General features: G+C 35.5%; 1 protein-coding gene across 4 annotated transcripts in view; it reads left to right on the top strand.

Moving 5' to 3' along the window:
• KCNIP4 (potassium voltage-gated channel interacting protein 4) overlaps positions 1-12,193 on the top strand; it is a 209,911-nt gene that overhangs the window by 157,603 nt on the left and 40,115 nt on the right. For all 4 annotated transcript variants that reach the window (XM_039379047.1, XM_027713749.2, XM_027713748.2 and 1 more), the window contains exon 2: positions 4,739-4,863. In XM_039379047.1, the coding sequence (XP_039234981.1) occupies positions 4,756-4,863 (108 nt within the window). In that variant the 5' untranslated portion in view covers positions 4,739-4,755. The remainder of the gene's footprint in view (positions 1-4,738; positions 4,864-12,193) is intronic.

Here is a 12,193-nt window from a genome sequence, read left to right as displayed (position 1 = left end):
AGTGATTCAGTGGTTAAATTTAATACCTACTCTCCATGTGTTTGAAAAGTGGTAGCTTAAAGTGGTAGCTTAAAGTTGGTTCTGAGAGAAAAATAATAATCAGATTGGAAAAAAAGTGTGTGAATATGGAGGTAAAGGAAAAGCACACTGTCACTACCCTTAATGTCCTTATATGCTGTGAGGAAATAAAATCTCTCCAGGGTAGGTAACAGATAAAAATAGAGGGACAGAGGGAGTGAGAGATCTCAATACATATATACATATATATACTTGTAGAGAGATTAATTATAGTAATAACACTAATGTCTTCCTATATAAATTGTCTGCTGTAGCTGATTTTAAAATACCTCTGTGGACCCAATTCAGTCTAGATTAATTTGACTTAATTCTAGGCACTAATATGAGCACCTGAAAGTAGAAACTGAATGGTTCATGTGCTTCCTGTATACTCTTCTGATAAAGCATATCAATCAATCTAAGATAAAAAAAGCCTTCAAGAGCAGTTCCCCATGTCTAGTGAATTCAGGACAACCCAAGGCAACTTGGCTATGAACACAGATCCCTATTAAGTGCCAAGACTTCAGGGGTATGGATCTAGGCTTCCTTTTTGCTATCCTCCTTCACTGTCTTTCGTATGCTTCTCTACAGAGAAAACTGTGGTACTTGCTTTCCTTTCTAAGTATTTGAGATCTCAAAGATCAGAAGCTCTAATTTTCTGGATGCACAATGATTTTTTTGTTTCATGATGGCTTCATGAAAATAGGATAGCTTAAAAAGGTGAATTACTGTTATGGCATCTGATAGCTATTCTTTATGTAGAAGTTGCATTCAGCTATATTACCTGAATAAAATAGCTTTAGTCTATAAAAGGAATCATAGAATCACAGAATTGTTTGAGTTGGGAGAGAGATTTTTAAAGTCATTTAGTTCAATCCCCCTGCACTAGACCAGGTTGCTCCAAGTCCCATCCAGTCTGGTCTTGAACACATCCAGTGATGGGGCATGGAATAAAGAAAGGAGACAAATCAGAATGAATAGAAGGTTTGTTCTAATTGTTTGAAGTTGATTGGAAAGCAATATATCCCTTATTCCGTGCACATTTCTGTACAAGTCTGTCTGCATAGGTAACCAAAAATATTTAGAGTCAGTTTCAATAACCTTGAACATGTAAAACTTGTATTTTCTTGCTGAAAGTGTTTTATAAACCAGAAGAGAGGTTGCAATAAAACAAGTATTTCATATTTGAGAACCAAGAGGTAAAAAAAGGTGCATTCAACATTTTTCTCTGTACTCTCCTCAATAATGAAGTGCTATCTTAAGTAAAAATGTTATAAATGTTATATTTTAATGTGAAAACGTTAAATAAGATTATCATTGTAGAACACATTGTTATCCCATTTTGACATCATGTGCTATTTAATTTCTGGTAGCATGAAAGAAGCAACATTATAGTGTAGTAGGAATGAAACCAGCACTACATACAGTGAACAGTCATATGATATGAATTTCCTAGAAATTATCAGTGGAATATTTTTAAAACAAATAACTTGCTGAAATTTACATAGCCTGAATTTGCTCTTCTGCACTAACTTCTATCAATATGTACAGACAAAGGTTATCTGAATAAGTAAAATCTTATTTCAGCATTCCTATTAAATATATTTCAGCTTTCCTATCGAACAAAACATTTAAAAGAACATTTTCTTATTTGTGTGATTTTACACTTTTCTTATTTGTGTGCTTTAGTCTAGTAAGTCTGAACTTTAAAGCATCGTTCCTTAGATAAGTGCATGTGCTACAGATAGGACTAAACTCAAGAATGGTTTTGGAAGACAAAAGCATGTGTGCATGCAGTTATTAAATAGGTAGGGAGGTTATAATGTGGATTTTGTGCAGGGAAATTCGTGTGCACAATTTTTACAGGTATGAACTGAGCCTAACTTTGGACATGCTTCTCCAGCTGCCATTATTTGAAGAGTATAAAGAGTATATCTGCTTTTTGCATTGCTTTTGCCATTTTGTTCTTTAATGAACAGTGAAAGTTTCAAAGCCTAGCTCACGTAGCAAATACATTAAAAACTGTCTTTACTATTTAGCTATAATAAAGCTACTTGTTCATTAAATCAGTAAGAATGTTTTGTTTGATATATTAATGAGGGAATGTGGATTTGTTTCTGGTTTTCAGTTGGCATGTTATCTTTCTATGAAAAACGGGAACTCTCAACTTTCTTAGGCTGAAGAAACTAAAGAACTGAAAAAAACTAATGCCATAGAAATCATTAATGTTTGGAAAGAGATAGATTTTCACACATTTTCCCTGTATATTTTAAAGTATAGATTTTTTTTCCAGCCTGGATAACGGTAGATAGAAGCGTGAAGAAAAAAATTAAAAACCTGGAAGTGACTCATGAATGCTGTAGCATTTTAATCAGCATAGTTGGCATATTTTAAGGAAATTTATGGTGATCTTAATTTTTTTATTTTTTATATCTATAAGACACTACAGAAGTTGAGCGTGAAGGGTGTTATACTGAACCTTTTCATTAACAGAAAGACATCATCACCCCATTGCAGTCTTCTACATTCTCACCAAACCATGTAAATGCAATTAAAATATCTGTTGCTAAGGATATATAAACATTGTGATAAGCATCACTTTGTCTGGCCTTTTTCTCTAGCCTCACATTTATTATGCATGCTCATTTAGCTTCCAGAAAAGCTTGTAGATGTCTCTTTAGGTAGCCAGATGTTTTACAGATGGGTGCTTAGAGAACTCATATCCATTTAAGTCCTTTTCTGTCTAAAGAAAAGCCCATTTAAATCCCATACAGCTATTTGAATATAAAATACAAGTGAGCTTTCAACAATATTTATTCTCAGATTGATTATTTTGCCAATTAAGTACCTAGTGTTTACTTGCAATTGACAAAAAAAAATTGGCTTTATATTTACAGCATTACATTTTTATAGAGACTATAGTGACTATATAAAAAACTATAAAAGATTAATCCCTTAAAACATAGTGGAAAGGCTTTAGAATCTGTGCAAAATAAACCCTGGATGTTCTTATGCGAAATTATTATGGGACTCAAGAACTTAGCTACACCTTCCTTTGATTAGGAAGACAATTTCTTAATTCTGAAACTATTTTGTTCCAATGTCATCTGTAAAGGCAGGATTTTCAGTACTTCCTCTTTGCACCTCAGGATGTCTTCTTATAGAAGAGAGCTGAGACTTTCTTACAGTCTATCTTGTGAGTTCAGATTCTGGCCCTTTAAAACTATTAAACACCGTAAGGTCAATGTAAAGTTAGTTGAGAGTTTTGTCAGTAGCATTTAGACTGGAAATTTCACAAAGATGGTAGTGGTTTGTGAGTTTTATGAGATAATCTATTAAAAAAAAATGAATCATAGAATCATATTATAGTTTGCCATATAAACCAATACACAATGGACATTTTGAGACTGGAGGTGGCACTGAAATCATCTGGATAACACTGCAATCATCTTCCTGAGCTGAGTGCTAGCAACAACATATCTTTGACTGGAGAAAGGACAAGGCCCTAAATTTTGTGAAGATTTATCCAAATAGTTTATGTGATTATATCTCTTTAAAGGTTGCTCATTTTTTTGTTTATCTAAACTGTATCTTCTGATGCCAAATTTCCCCCAAACAGCTGAAAGTTATCACTGCACTGTAGCAGAAGTATGTGAAACTGTAGGCATAATATTGTTTTAATGGACTATTCTAATATTGTGCTCTTATAAATATTGAAGTGAATAAAACTTTATTTTAAGGATGCAGAGTACCAAATTTTGATGAAATTAAATATATATCTTCAACATCGTAGAAGTGACAATTAGGCATGTTCTCTCCTTACATTTCTATAGCTGGTATAACTCTTAAATCAGAATAAGTCAGTGATTTCATTAAATTAGTCTGGAATACTATATAAGTTATGTTTAATGCTTACAGTACTTAAAAATGGATACACACATTCACATTTTTGATCAGATAAATTACTTACTCCCAATATATAAATACAGATTGTAAGTTTCTTTAGCTGTTTTATTGAACTTTCACATTTAAAACTCCACCTGGGAAAAATGCATTGCTATCTCTCATTGTTTTAGGGCTGCACTCAACTATAAGCCTTGAATATGTACATTGGCATTCTTGTTCACCTAAAGAAGAGGTCACTAAGATCATCGTGTTCCCCACTTAGGCCGCTCACTATCAGTAATATTTGCCCTGAAGGATTAGTTATACCATACTCAAAGTAAGATATGCTGTTGGATGTGCAACATCAATCTCACACACTTTCCAAAGGCCAATTTCACAATAAAAAACCACTAAAAATCCTAACCTGATACAGTGAATTCACATCCATTAACTAACCAAGGGAAAATTTGCAGTATTCTGGAGTCACTAAAGTTTTATAAAAAATTATTTCCTTGGGTCAAAGAGTTGTAGAAACAGAAGTCATGCTGATTGTGTCATGCATGCCCTTGCAGATTGTTGACTTTCCAGTTTATTGTTATTTGTACTTATGAGATGATATCCGGATCACTGGACCATCACTGCTGTTCTCTATTCTTTGCAGCCACAGAAGCAGATAGATGCCCTTTCCCTGTGAGTTCAAAATGAACACATCATTTGTCTTTCCTGCAAAGGTTAGGTATTTTTATCTCCTATATTTCTTTTTGAGCTTTCATTCTCTGTCTCTTGTATTCTGCAGACACTGTAGAAGATGAAATGGAAATGGCCACAGTACGACATAGACCTGAAGCTCTTGAACTGCTGGAAGCACAGAGTAAATTCACAAAGAAGGAACTTCAGATCTTATATAGAGGTTTCAAGAATGTAAGCACTTCCTTTTTGAATTTACCATCCATTTACAGGATAGGCCACTGCAATCTCAGCTCTGTAAGTGTGACTGGCAGTGCAGCTCATGGGGTTCAGTAACTAAATACTGTATATCTATTCAGGTGAAGAAACAATCTCTCTGTGACAACTGGGCTATTTAATGACCAGAAGATACACAAGAAATAAAAAGCATCCATAAGAGAATTATAACTTAGTATAATAAGACATTGTTCAAAGACATATTGAAAGTTACATTAAGGTGGTTTGTCCACAGGTGCAATAATGGGAGAGTCCTGAAGAATTTCGTCACTTAAGAGGAAAGATTTTGATTTTTGTATTCACAGTAGCTGTCACAAAAAGTAATTGATGTCAATTGGACTAGAGGAATTTTTCATTCTGTGAACAGCAATAGATGACTTCTTAAGTTCTTACTAGTTCTACAAATCTATAAACATTTTAGATCACTTTACTGGCAGTAATTATTTGTGATTTTTTTTTGCTGATCTGTGTGATCAAAAACATTGGTAGGTCCAATGGTTTTAGTCAGCAGGCATCCCACCTAAGACCCCAGTACATGGGTGTAGTGTGACTCCTTTTCCAATGTCTATTAGCTGCCCTGTGGAGCTGGGCTTGTTGTTGGCATGTAAGGCATGCATGGTTAGTACAGCAGAGAAATAAGACTCAAAAAGATTTTAGTAAGTAGCATTAAAATCTGTTTACTTTAAAAAAAATTTTAAATTTTTTATTCTACTGTCTTTTGTGTGATTAACAATTATGTAGGATATTGCATGCAGCTAACATTGGATAGAAAATACTTGATATTAAAAAAATTAATAATAACAATTGCTTGAAAATCATCTGTGTTTAATGTTAATCTACATACTCAGCTGTGAGTATTGCAACTGCACAGATGTTTTCTCCTGCTGAACTGAAGGTAAAGGTGAATTTAATTGTGTTTATCACTTTGTAGTTTAGTTTCTCTCTCACCCTTGTGTGAAAAGGGCTACCTTCTTGGCCTTGGCATTTACTACTCAAATGACGCTGCGTAACAAAGTATAATAATGATAAAAACACAGTGAAGCTCAACTATGGAATCAGAGAGGGTATTTTCAATAGCTTATACAAGAAGTGTAAATCTTGCAGAATTCTTAGATGTCGTGCATTTTGTAAAGAGAGCAAGCCATGCAAAGGGATGGGTTAGACATACATTCTTATCGAAAGCTTACAATGCAGGTAAGGCAGAGTCACTTAATGTGTCATGTCTATATATCATCCTCGGTTCCAGAGGGTATATAATGTTGGCATGTTAGTGATTAACAGTGATTGCTCTTAAAAGCTTTTCATTTCCTCGGGGTACCAGAGAACATTCCCCTGTTAATGACAGTATTCCCTAGGCATTGCAAATCATGATCAAATGTCCCTAATTCCCTAAGGCAAAAAGGTGCAAAGTATAGTGAATAAAATAAGCCTTCTGTCTGTTTCTCTAAGAATAATTATTTTTAGAGTCTCAGAATTGAAAAACTGATAATTCTCTGCATAAAATGAGGTATGGAGAAAGAGAATGGGTTGTAAGGAAGTATTTTAATCGATACCCATTTTAGCATTTTTTGAAAAGAGGAATTCCAGCTCTTCATATGCTTCTGTGTTCTAAGAGTGTGCAAGTTCTACTTATAGCAAAGGAGTGTCAATGGTAAGACATGGTAATACATCTTTATTCATGTGTTCCATTACCTTATCAGTACATGATAATTTAAGACATGCATGTATGACATATCTTTGACTATTTAGAGTTAATGAACATGAACTTCAGGCATTTTGTGTGTAATATCATTGCAAAATTATCAGTTACTTTCTAAAATGCTGTAAAGCATGCCCAGGGCTAGTGATTGTTATGAAAGTAAATCAATTTGATGTAGTATTCTTTAGCCCAAGCATTAGACTTCAGAAATGAAGGATTTGAAACTTTTGGTTGAGTTGGAGTTTGTTTTGTGTCTCATATTTATCAGTTACTACTGCAAAATTTGGTACTAGATCAGAGTTCTCCAATCACTTCAGAGAACTGATAGAACAGATCCACCTCAGCTCTATGAGCAGCTTACCTATGCTGCACCTTTCCTGTCACATATCTACATTTTATCAAATACAATTTGAGTGGTTTTGGTGCATACTGATCCACAACATGGTCTGCACTTAGACTGTCTCCCCCTTACAGTGGTTGATCATCCACTTCTGCCTGCCACATCCCACCTCCCTCCTCGATCCCCTTCTTTCTGATCCAGATTAATGCTATCCTGTTGATATCTCCACCCCTGTGTGCTTCCTGTGTCTGCTTCATGTACCAATATATGCTGGGGGACAACCAGCTGGAAAGCCATTCTGCTTTGTTGGGCATAAGTCAGCAAATGTGTCTGTGCAGCAAAGGCAGCAAATGGCACCATGTCCTACTGACGGCAAAGCATTGCCAGGAGGTCGGGGAGCACTGGGAGGCCACACCAGCCCTCCACTCAGCACTGGTGAGGCCACATCTGAAGTGTTGTGGCCTGTTCTTGGCTCCCCAGTAGAAGAAAGATATGGACATACTGGAGAGAGTCCAGCAAAGGGTCACAAACATGTCCAAGGGACTGGAGCACCTCTCCTATGATGAAAGGCTGGGAGAGCTGGGACTGACCAGTCTGGAGAAGAGAAGGTTCAGCAGGGATCTTACCAGCATATATTAGTACCTGAAGGGTGGGTGTAAAGAAGATGGAACCAGGCTTTTTTCAGTAATGCTCAGTGCCAGGACCAGAGGGAATGGGCACAGTCTGAGACACAGGTGGTTCCTTAACATCAGGAAACACTGTGATGGTGACAGCACCAGCACAGGTTGCCCACTGGGGTTGTGTCATCTTCCTGCTTGAAGATATCCAAAAGTTGTCTGGACATGGACCTGGAAAACCTGCTCCAGGTGGGCCTGCATGAGCAGGAGTGTGGAACCATAAATCTCTAGAGGTCTCTTCCAGCCCCAGCCATTCTGTGAGTCTGTGATATTCTTTTTGGTCATTACATTAAGAAGAAAACTCCACTGAAAAGATTTAGTGAAACACCCAGACACACACACATCTTTAATGTGACACCATCAAAAATGTGCAGATCCTACCTCTATGCTTTATGCTTTTCATTTAGCTTTTCTTATTAGCTCTTCAATAGTTTAACTATATAAAGAAAGATAAATTAAGGCATGAATTGAAGTTACTGTAGTTCTGCTGATGTAATTGTCCTGTTAGACCAAATTTACAATGTCCTACAACACGGTAGTACTAACTGAAAAGTTTTTGGTTATATAATCTCACTCCAACCTGCTTATTTCTCTGAATCCTGTTGAGTTCTAGGATGGCTGTTCTGAGATAGGGTTGAACAGAACTTTTCACAGTTTACCTCCAGTTATTTATTATTTATGACTTCAAATTTCTCAAATATATTATGACTGACTTCAGATGAGAAAGCAACAACTACTCTGTATTTCAAATACTCTGTGATTACAAAGTTTGATTTCTCATGTGTTTTTTACTTATACAAAAATAAAGTGGTAAATCTTTAAAGGTATTTCCATCAATTTGATTTTCCAGTGTAGGCAACTTACAAGCAAAATCCAGGCTGAAGGAGCACAGGGTCTCAGAGAGCATCTCTGTGTAAATGTTAATGCCTGAAAGCTTTAGAAAGTCTCGGATCACACTGTAGGATAGCTGATGCTATGAGGAAGCAAGAGGTAGAGTATAACTGCAGGGAATGCCCAAAGACAACTGAAATGCCTATTGGGACAATGGCTGTTTTGGTAGAACTCAAGGTCAGCATTTAAAATAAAAGGGGAGATACACTAAGGAAATTTAAGGAGTTTGGAAAAGCACCTTCAGATGACCCAGAAAATATTATAAAGAAAATTGTCAAGGGAGAACTTATGTCTGTATTAGGTAATTTAGCCATTTTAAAGCTTCTATACTGTCCTTGAAAAATGAGCATAACAGAAGTCCTAAGCCCTCCTCAGACTCGAAAGGTTGTCCCCAGCACTCTGGTTTTAGAATGTTCCTGTGCTCTTGTTGATGAATTGTTGCTCAGCTGCCATCACAGTGGGACCTCTCTCCATTTTGTATTTGGCTTCCTGTCATCCCCTTTCTTGTAAATTGAAATTGTGATTGCTGCAGTCATTAACCTTTCAAACCAATGGCTCTGCAGCAGGCCTAGTACAAGTGGTACTTCACAATAAATTGTACAGACTATCAAGCATGCACTCAACATGTGGTCTTTCTTTCTCTTTTGTCCATTGATAGATCTCTCACAGTTTTACAAACATGCTGAGTTATAGCACATTTCCATTTTAAAAATACTTAGATAATGTTTTGCTGCACAAAAGATGCTCCTGTGCTAAACTTAGATGTTAATAATATTTTTATTTTCGTTGATTATTCTCATAAAAATTTTCGTAGAACTCTGTATTGGGAAACTACTAGACTTTGCAAGAAAACTGAAAGGATTTTTCATGAACATTTATCTTACCCGGCTGTATATCAGAGAAAATGTAAATTAAAGTCATGCATGTATAAAAACATCCTTGGAAAAATACTGTAGCTTTAAATACGCTTTTCCATACTTGTGACATTTATTGGGAAAACAACAGTTTTAAGATAACTTTCTTCCCTTTTGCAAATGAGGCAAACAATAATAAGAAAATGTTACAGCTCCAAGATCGGTTCGTTCATCACACTACCCATCATGTCCATAACTCAAAATATGCTAATTTATTCCAAGATTTTCCATTTCAGTTATGGTTTGATGGAAGCATTGTATAGCTGTATGTTGTATTTGTAAGTCTCACAGAGAGTTTAATGAAAGCTAGTTTTAAAAGTGATAAAGCTCATTTATTGAGAGGTGATAAAGCTCATTTTTGAATGTCTAAAGCATTTAAGTTTTGTATGATAAAATACAACTCTCATTGTCCTTTTATGTGAAATTCTTTGCCTTCTGTTTAATCTTCTGTTGGTCACTTACAGAAAAAAAATTAGCGAGGGGAAAGTGCCTGTTCTATCTAATTCACTAAATTTCCAGTCTAATGAGTAGGAAATAAAAACATATGGCTAATGTCATGTGAATTTATCCATTTAAGGTATATTTACATGACCAGTTGTAAGAATATTCTTAGGATATTCTTGATAAATTGAATTAGATGACCTCCAGTGGTCTCTTCAAGTGAACAGTTGTGTCATCTTGTGATCTGAACTGCCCACATTCAGATTAGATAAGTAATTTAATGTACTGGATTAGCTGATGGTCTGAAACTAATTACTGTTTCTGTACTGTGCACAACAACCCAATCCCCTCAAAACCTCAATACACTTAGAATGTAAATTTTCACATTCTTAGCTGTAAAAGGTCTCCACAAATAAACAAACAAACAAACAAACAAACAAACAAACAAATAAATAAATAAAATCTGTATAAATACCATCAAAATTTGAGTAAAAGTAATTTGGATTTAGAAGAGCAAAATTGATTTGGTGCACTGAATAAAAATAATTTTCACTGTATAAATAATTTTTCTATTCCTGCAATTTTTTGTTTGATGAGCATGAAGGTTGGGTGTATACTGTATATGCACTAATTGCTGCAAAACCTGAAACATCTCCATGTAATTTTACTGGTACTGAAGTTAAAGCTTTCAGAATGGTTTAACTTTTCTTATATATTGGTATACATGATATTCTAGAAATGCTGAATACATTTGTTTTTTTCACTGCAATTGGAAATTACTTGGTAAGAAAGAAGGTGAGAGAAACGTATCTTAGTGTCCTACACATGTATGGTTTTTACCTTTATGGCCATTCTATTTGCACAGCCTCTGATCTATGGCTAGTAGAGATGCACAATTCTGTCTTTCAGATGTCGTTTCTAAGATAATCAATGTCCTGATAAGAAATTATTTAGTATAAATTGAAAACTTGTACTGATAAGGGACATAGGCATTTGACAGTAAAAGAAATTAAAAAATGGGTGTTGCAAAGAGTTTGAATACCTCTGATGATCCAAAACAGAGCTTTTGAAACTCTATTCCATTTTCCTTGCTTCCTTAGTTAACCTTTTCCACCTGTTCTAAAGCATGACAAGGGGCAGTGACAATATAATCCTCTTAGTTTATATCTCTGGAACATTATATATTATGAAACAGAAGCTTTGGAAGCTTTCACGCTATGAGAAATAACACTTTAGCTTGAATCAGCTTTCTCTGAATTGCCAGTGTCCCCCACCTCAGAGTCAATAGAATGTCTTCAGTTTGTTGTGATCCCATTCAATTCTGCACTGAATCTGGACGTTTGTATTGCAATGAATAAATGCAGATTCAAGAACTATACAGACCAGAAAAGTGAGGAAAAACCCAAAACTGAGCATGAGTGACAGTGGTACAAATGCAAGAGTATTTTGCCCCTCACATCAGTCCTCCAAAGCTTATTCTTGCAGGTAAAGTATCTTAGAGTTTAAATATGCTTTTCATCCTCCCCTGTGGAGTCCTAGTACAGCAAAGAAGATTTTTAATTTGACCAGCAGTAAATGCAGTTGCTTTTCCCTCAAGATGTGATGACTGTCTCTAGAAGTCCTAGAGTTACACAGCATGCAATCTTAGCAAGAGCAGGATCTTTCCAGATGCAGAATTTCTATTCAAACAAAAGAGAGCCTAGGAGAAAAATATAGGTCAGTTAAAGGTTCTCACCTGGTTCTCTTGGCTAATGTGAATCAGCACTAAAACCATTTGGCCTATATCCATCTGTGACTCTGAATATTAAACAGAGATGGGTTGCTCTATTGGGCTACAGTGCATGAGACATTCTCATTGTGCTGAAAGCTTTTGCAGACATGCTGACCCTCCTGCACAAACAGTGTTTGAACAACAGTGTTTTGGACACAAAGAGGATGTATGTGCAAAGAAGCATGAGCAACTTGTCTTTTCAGGTGACACCTGAACAGGTTGTACCTCATGAATATAAGCCTAATAACTTGGAGCATAGAAATGCCAATAAAATTGAGAAAAAAATAAAGAAAGTTCTGAATTGTACTAGAAAAATCAGATATTCGTAATTCAAACTGAAAATTAACATCTTACCATGTTAGAAAACTCCTGTGACTTGTCCGTCTTAATAAACTAAATAGGCAACAGCATAATGAAGCTCAAGCAAGTAAGCCTAGAAGCTGGATACCATGTCTGCTGTCAATAGACAGATTTCTGTATCATCTTTTTCTCTAGAGAGAGAATTTCAGAAAACATGTATAATGCACATAGCTCAAATTTCCCTTTTTTAAAGTT

This window comes from Pipra filicauda, unplaced genomic scaffold (assembly GCF_003945595.2).
Source record: "Pipra filicauda isolate LSUMZ 115617 unplaced genomic scaffold, ASM394559v2 scaffold153_size1761393_pilon, whole genome shotgun sequence".
Taxonomy (NCBI): Eukaryota; Metazoa; Chordata; class Aves; order Passeriformes; family Pipridae; genus Pipra; species Pipra filicauda.
This window is presented reverse-complemented; position numbering and strand designations above follow the sequence as displayed.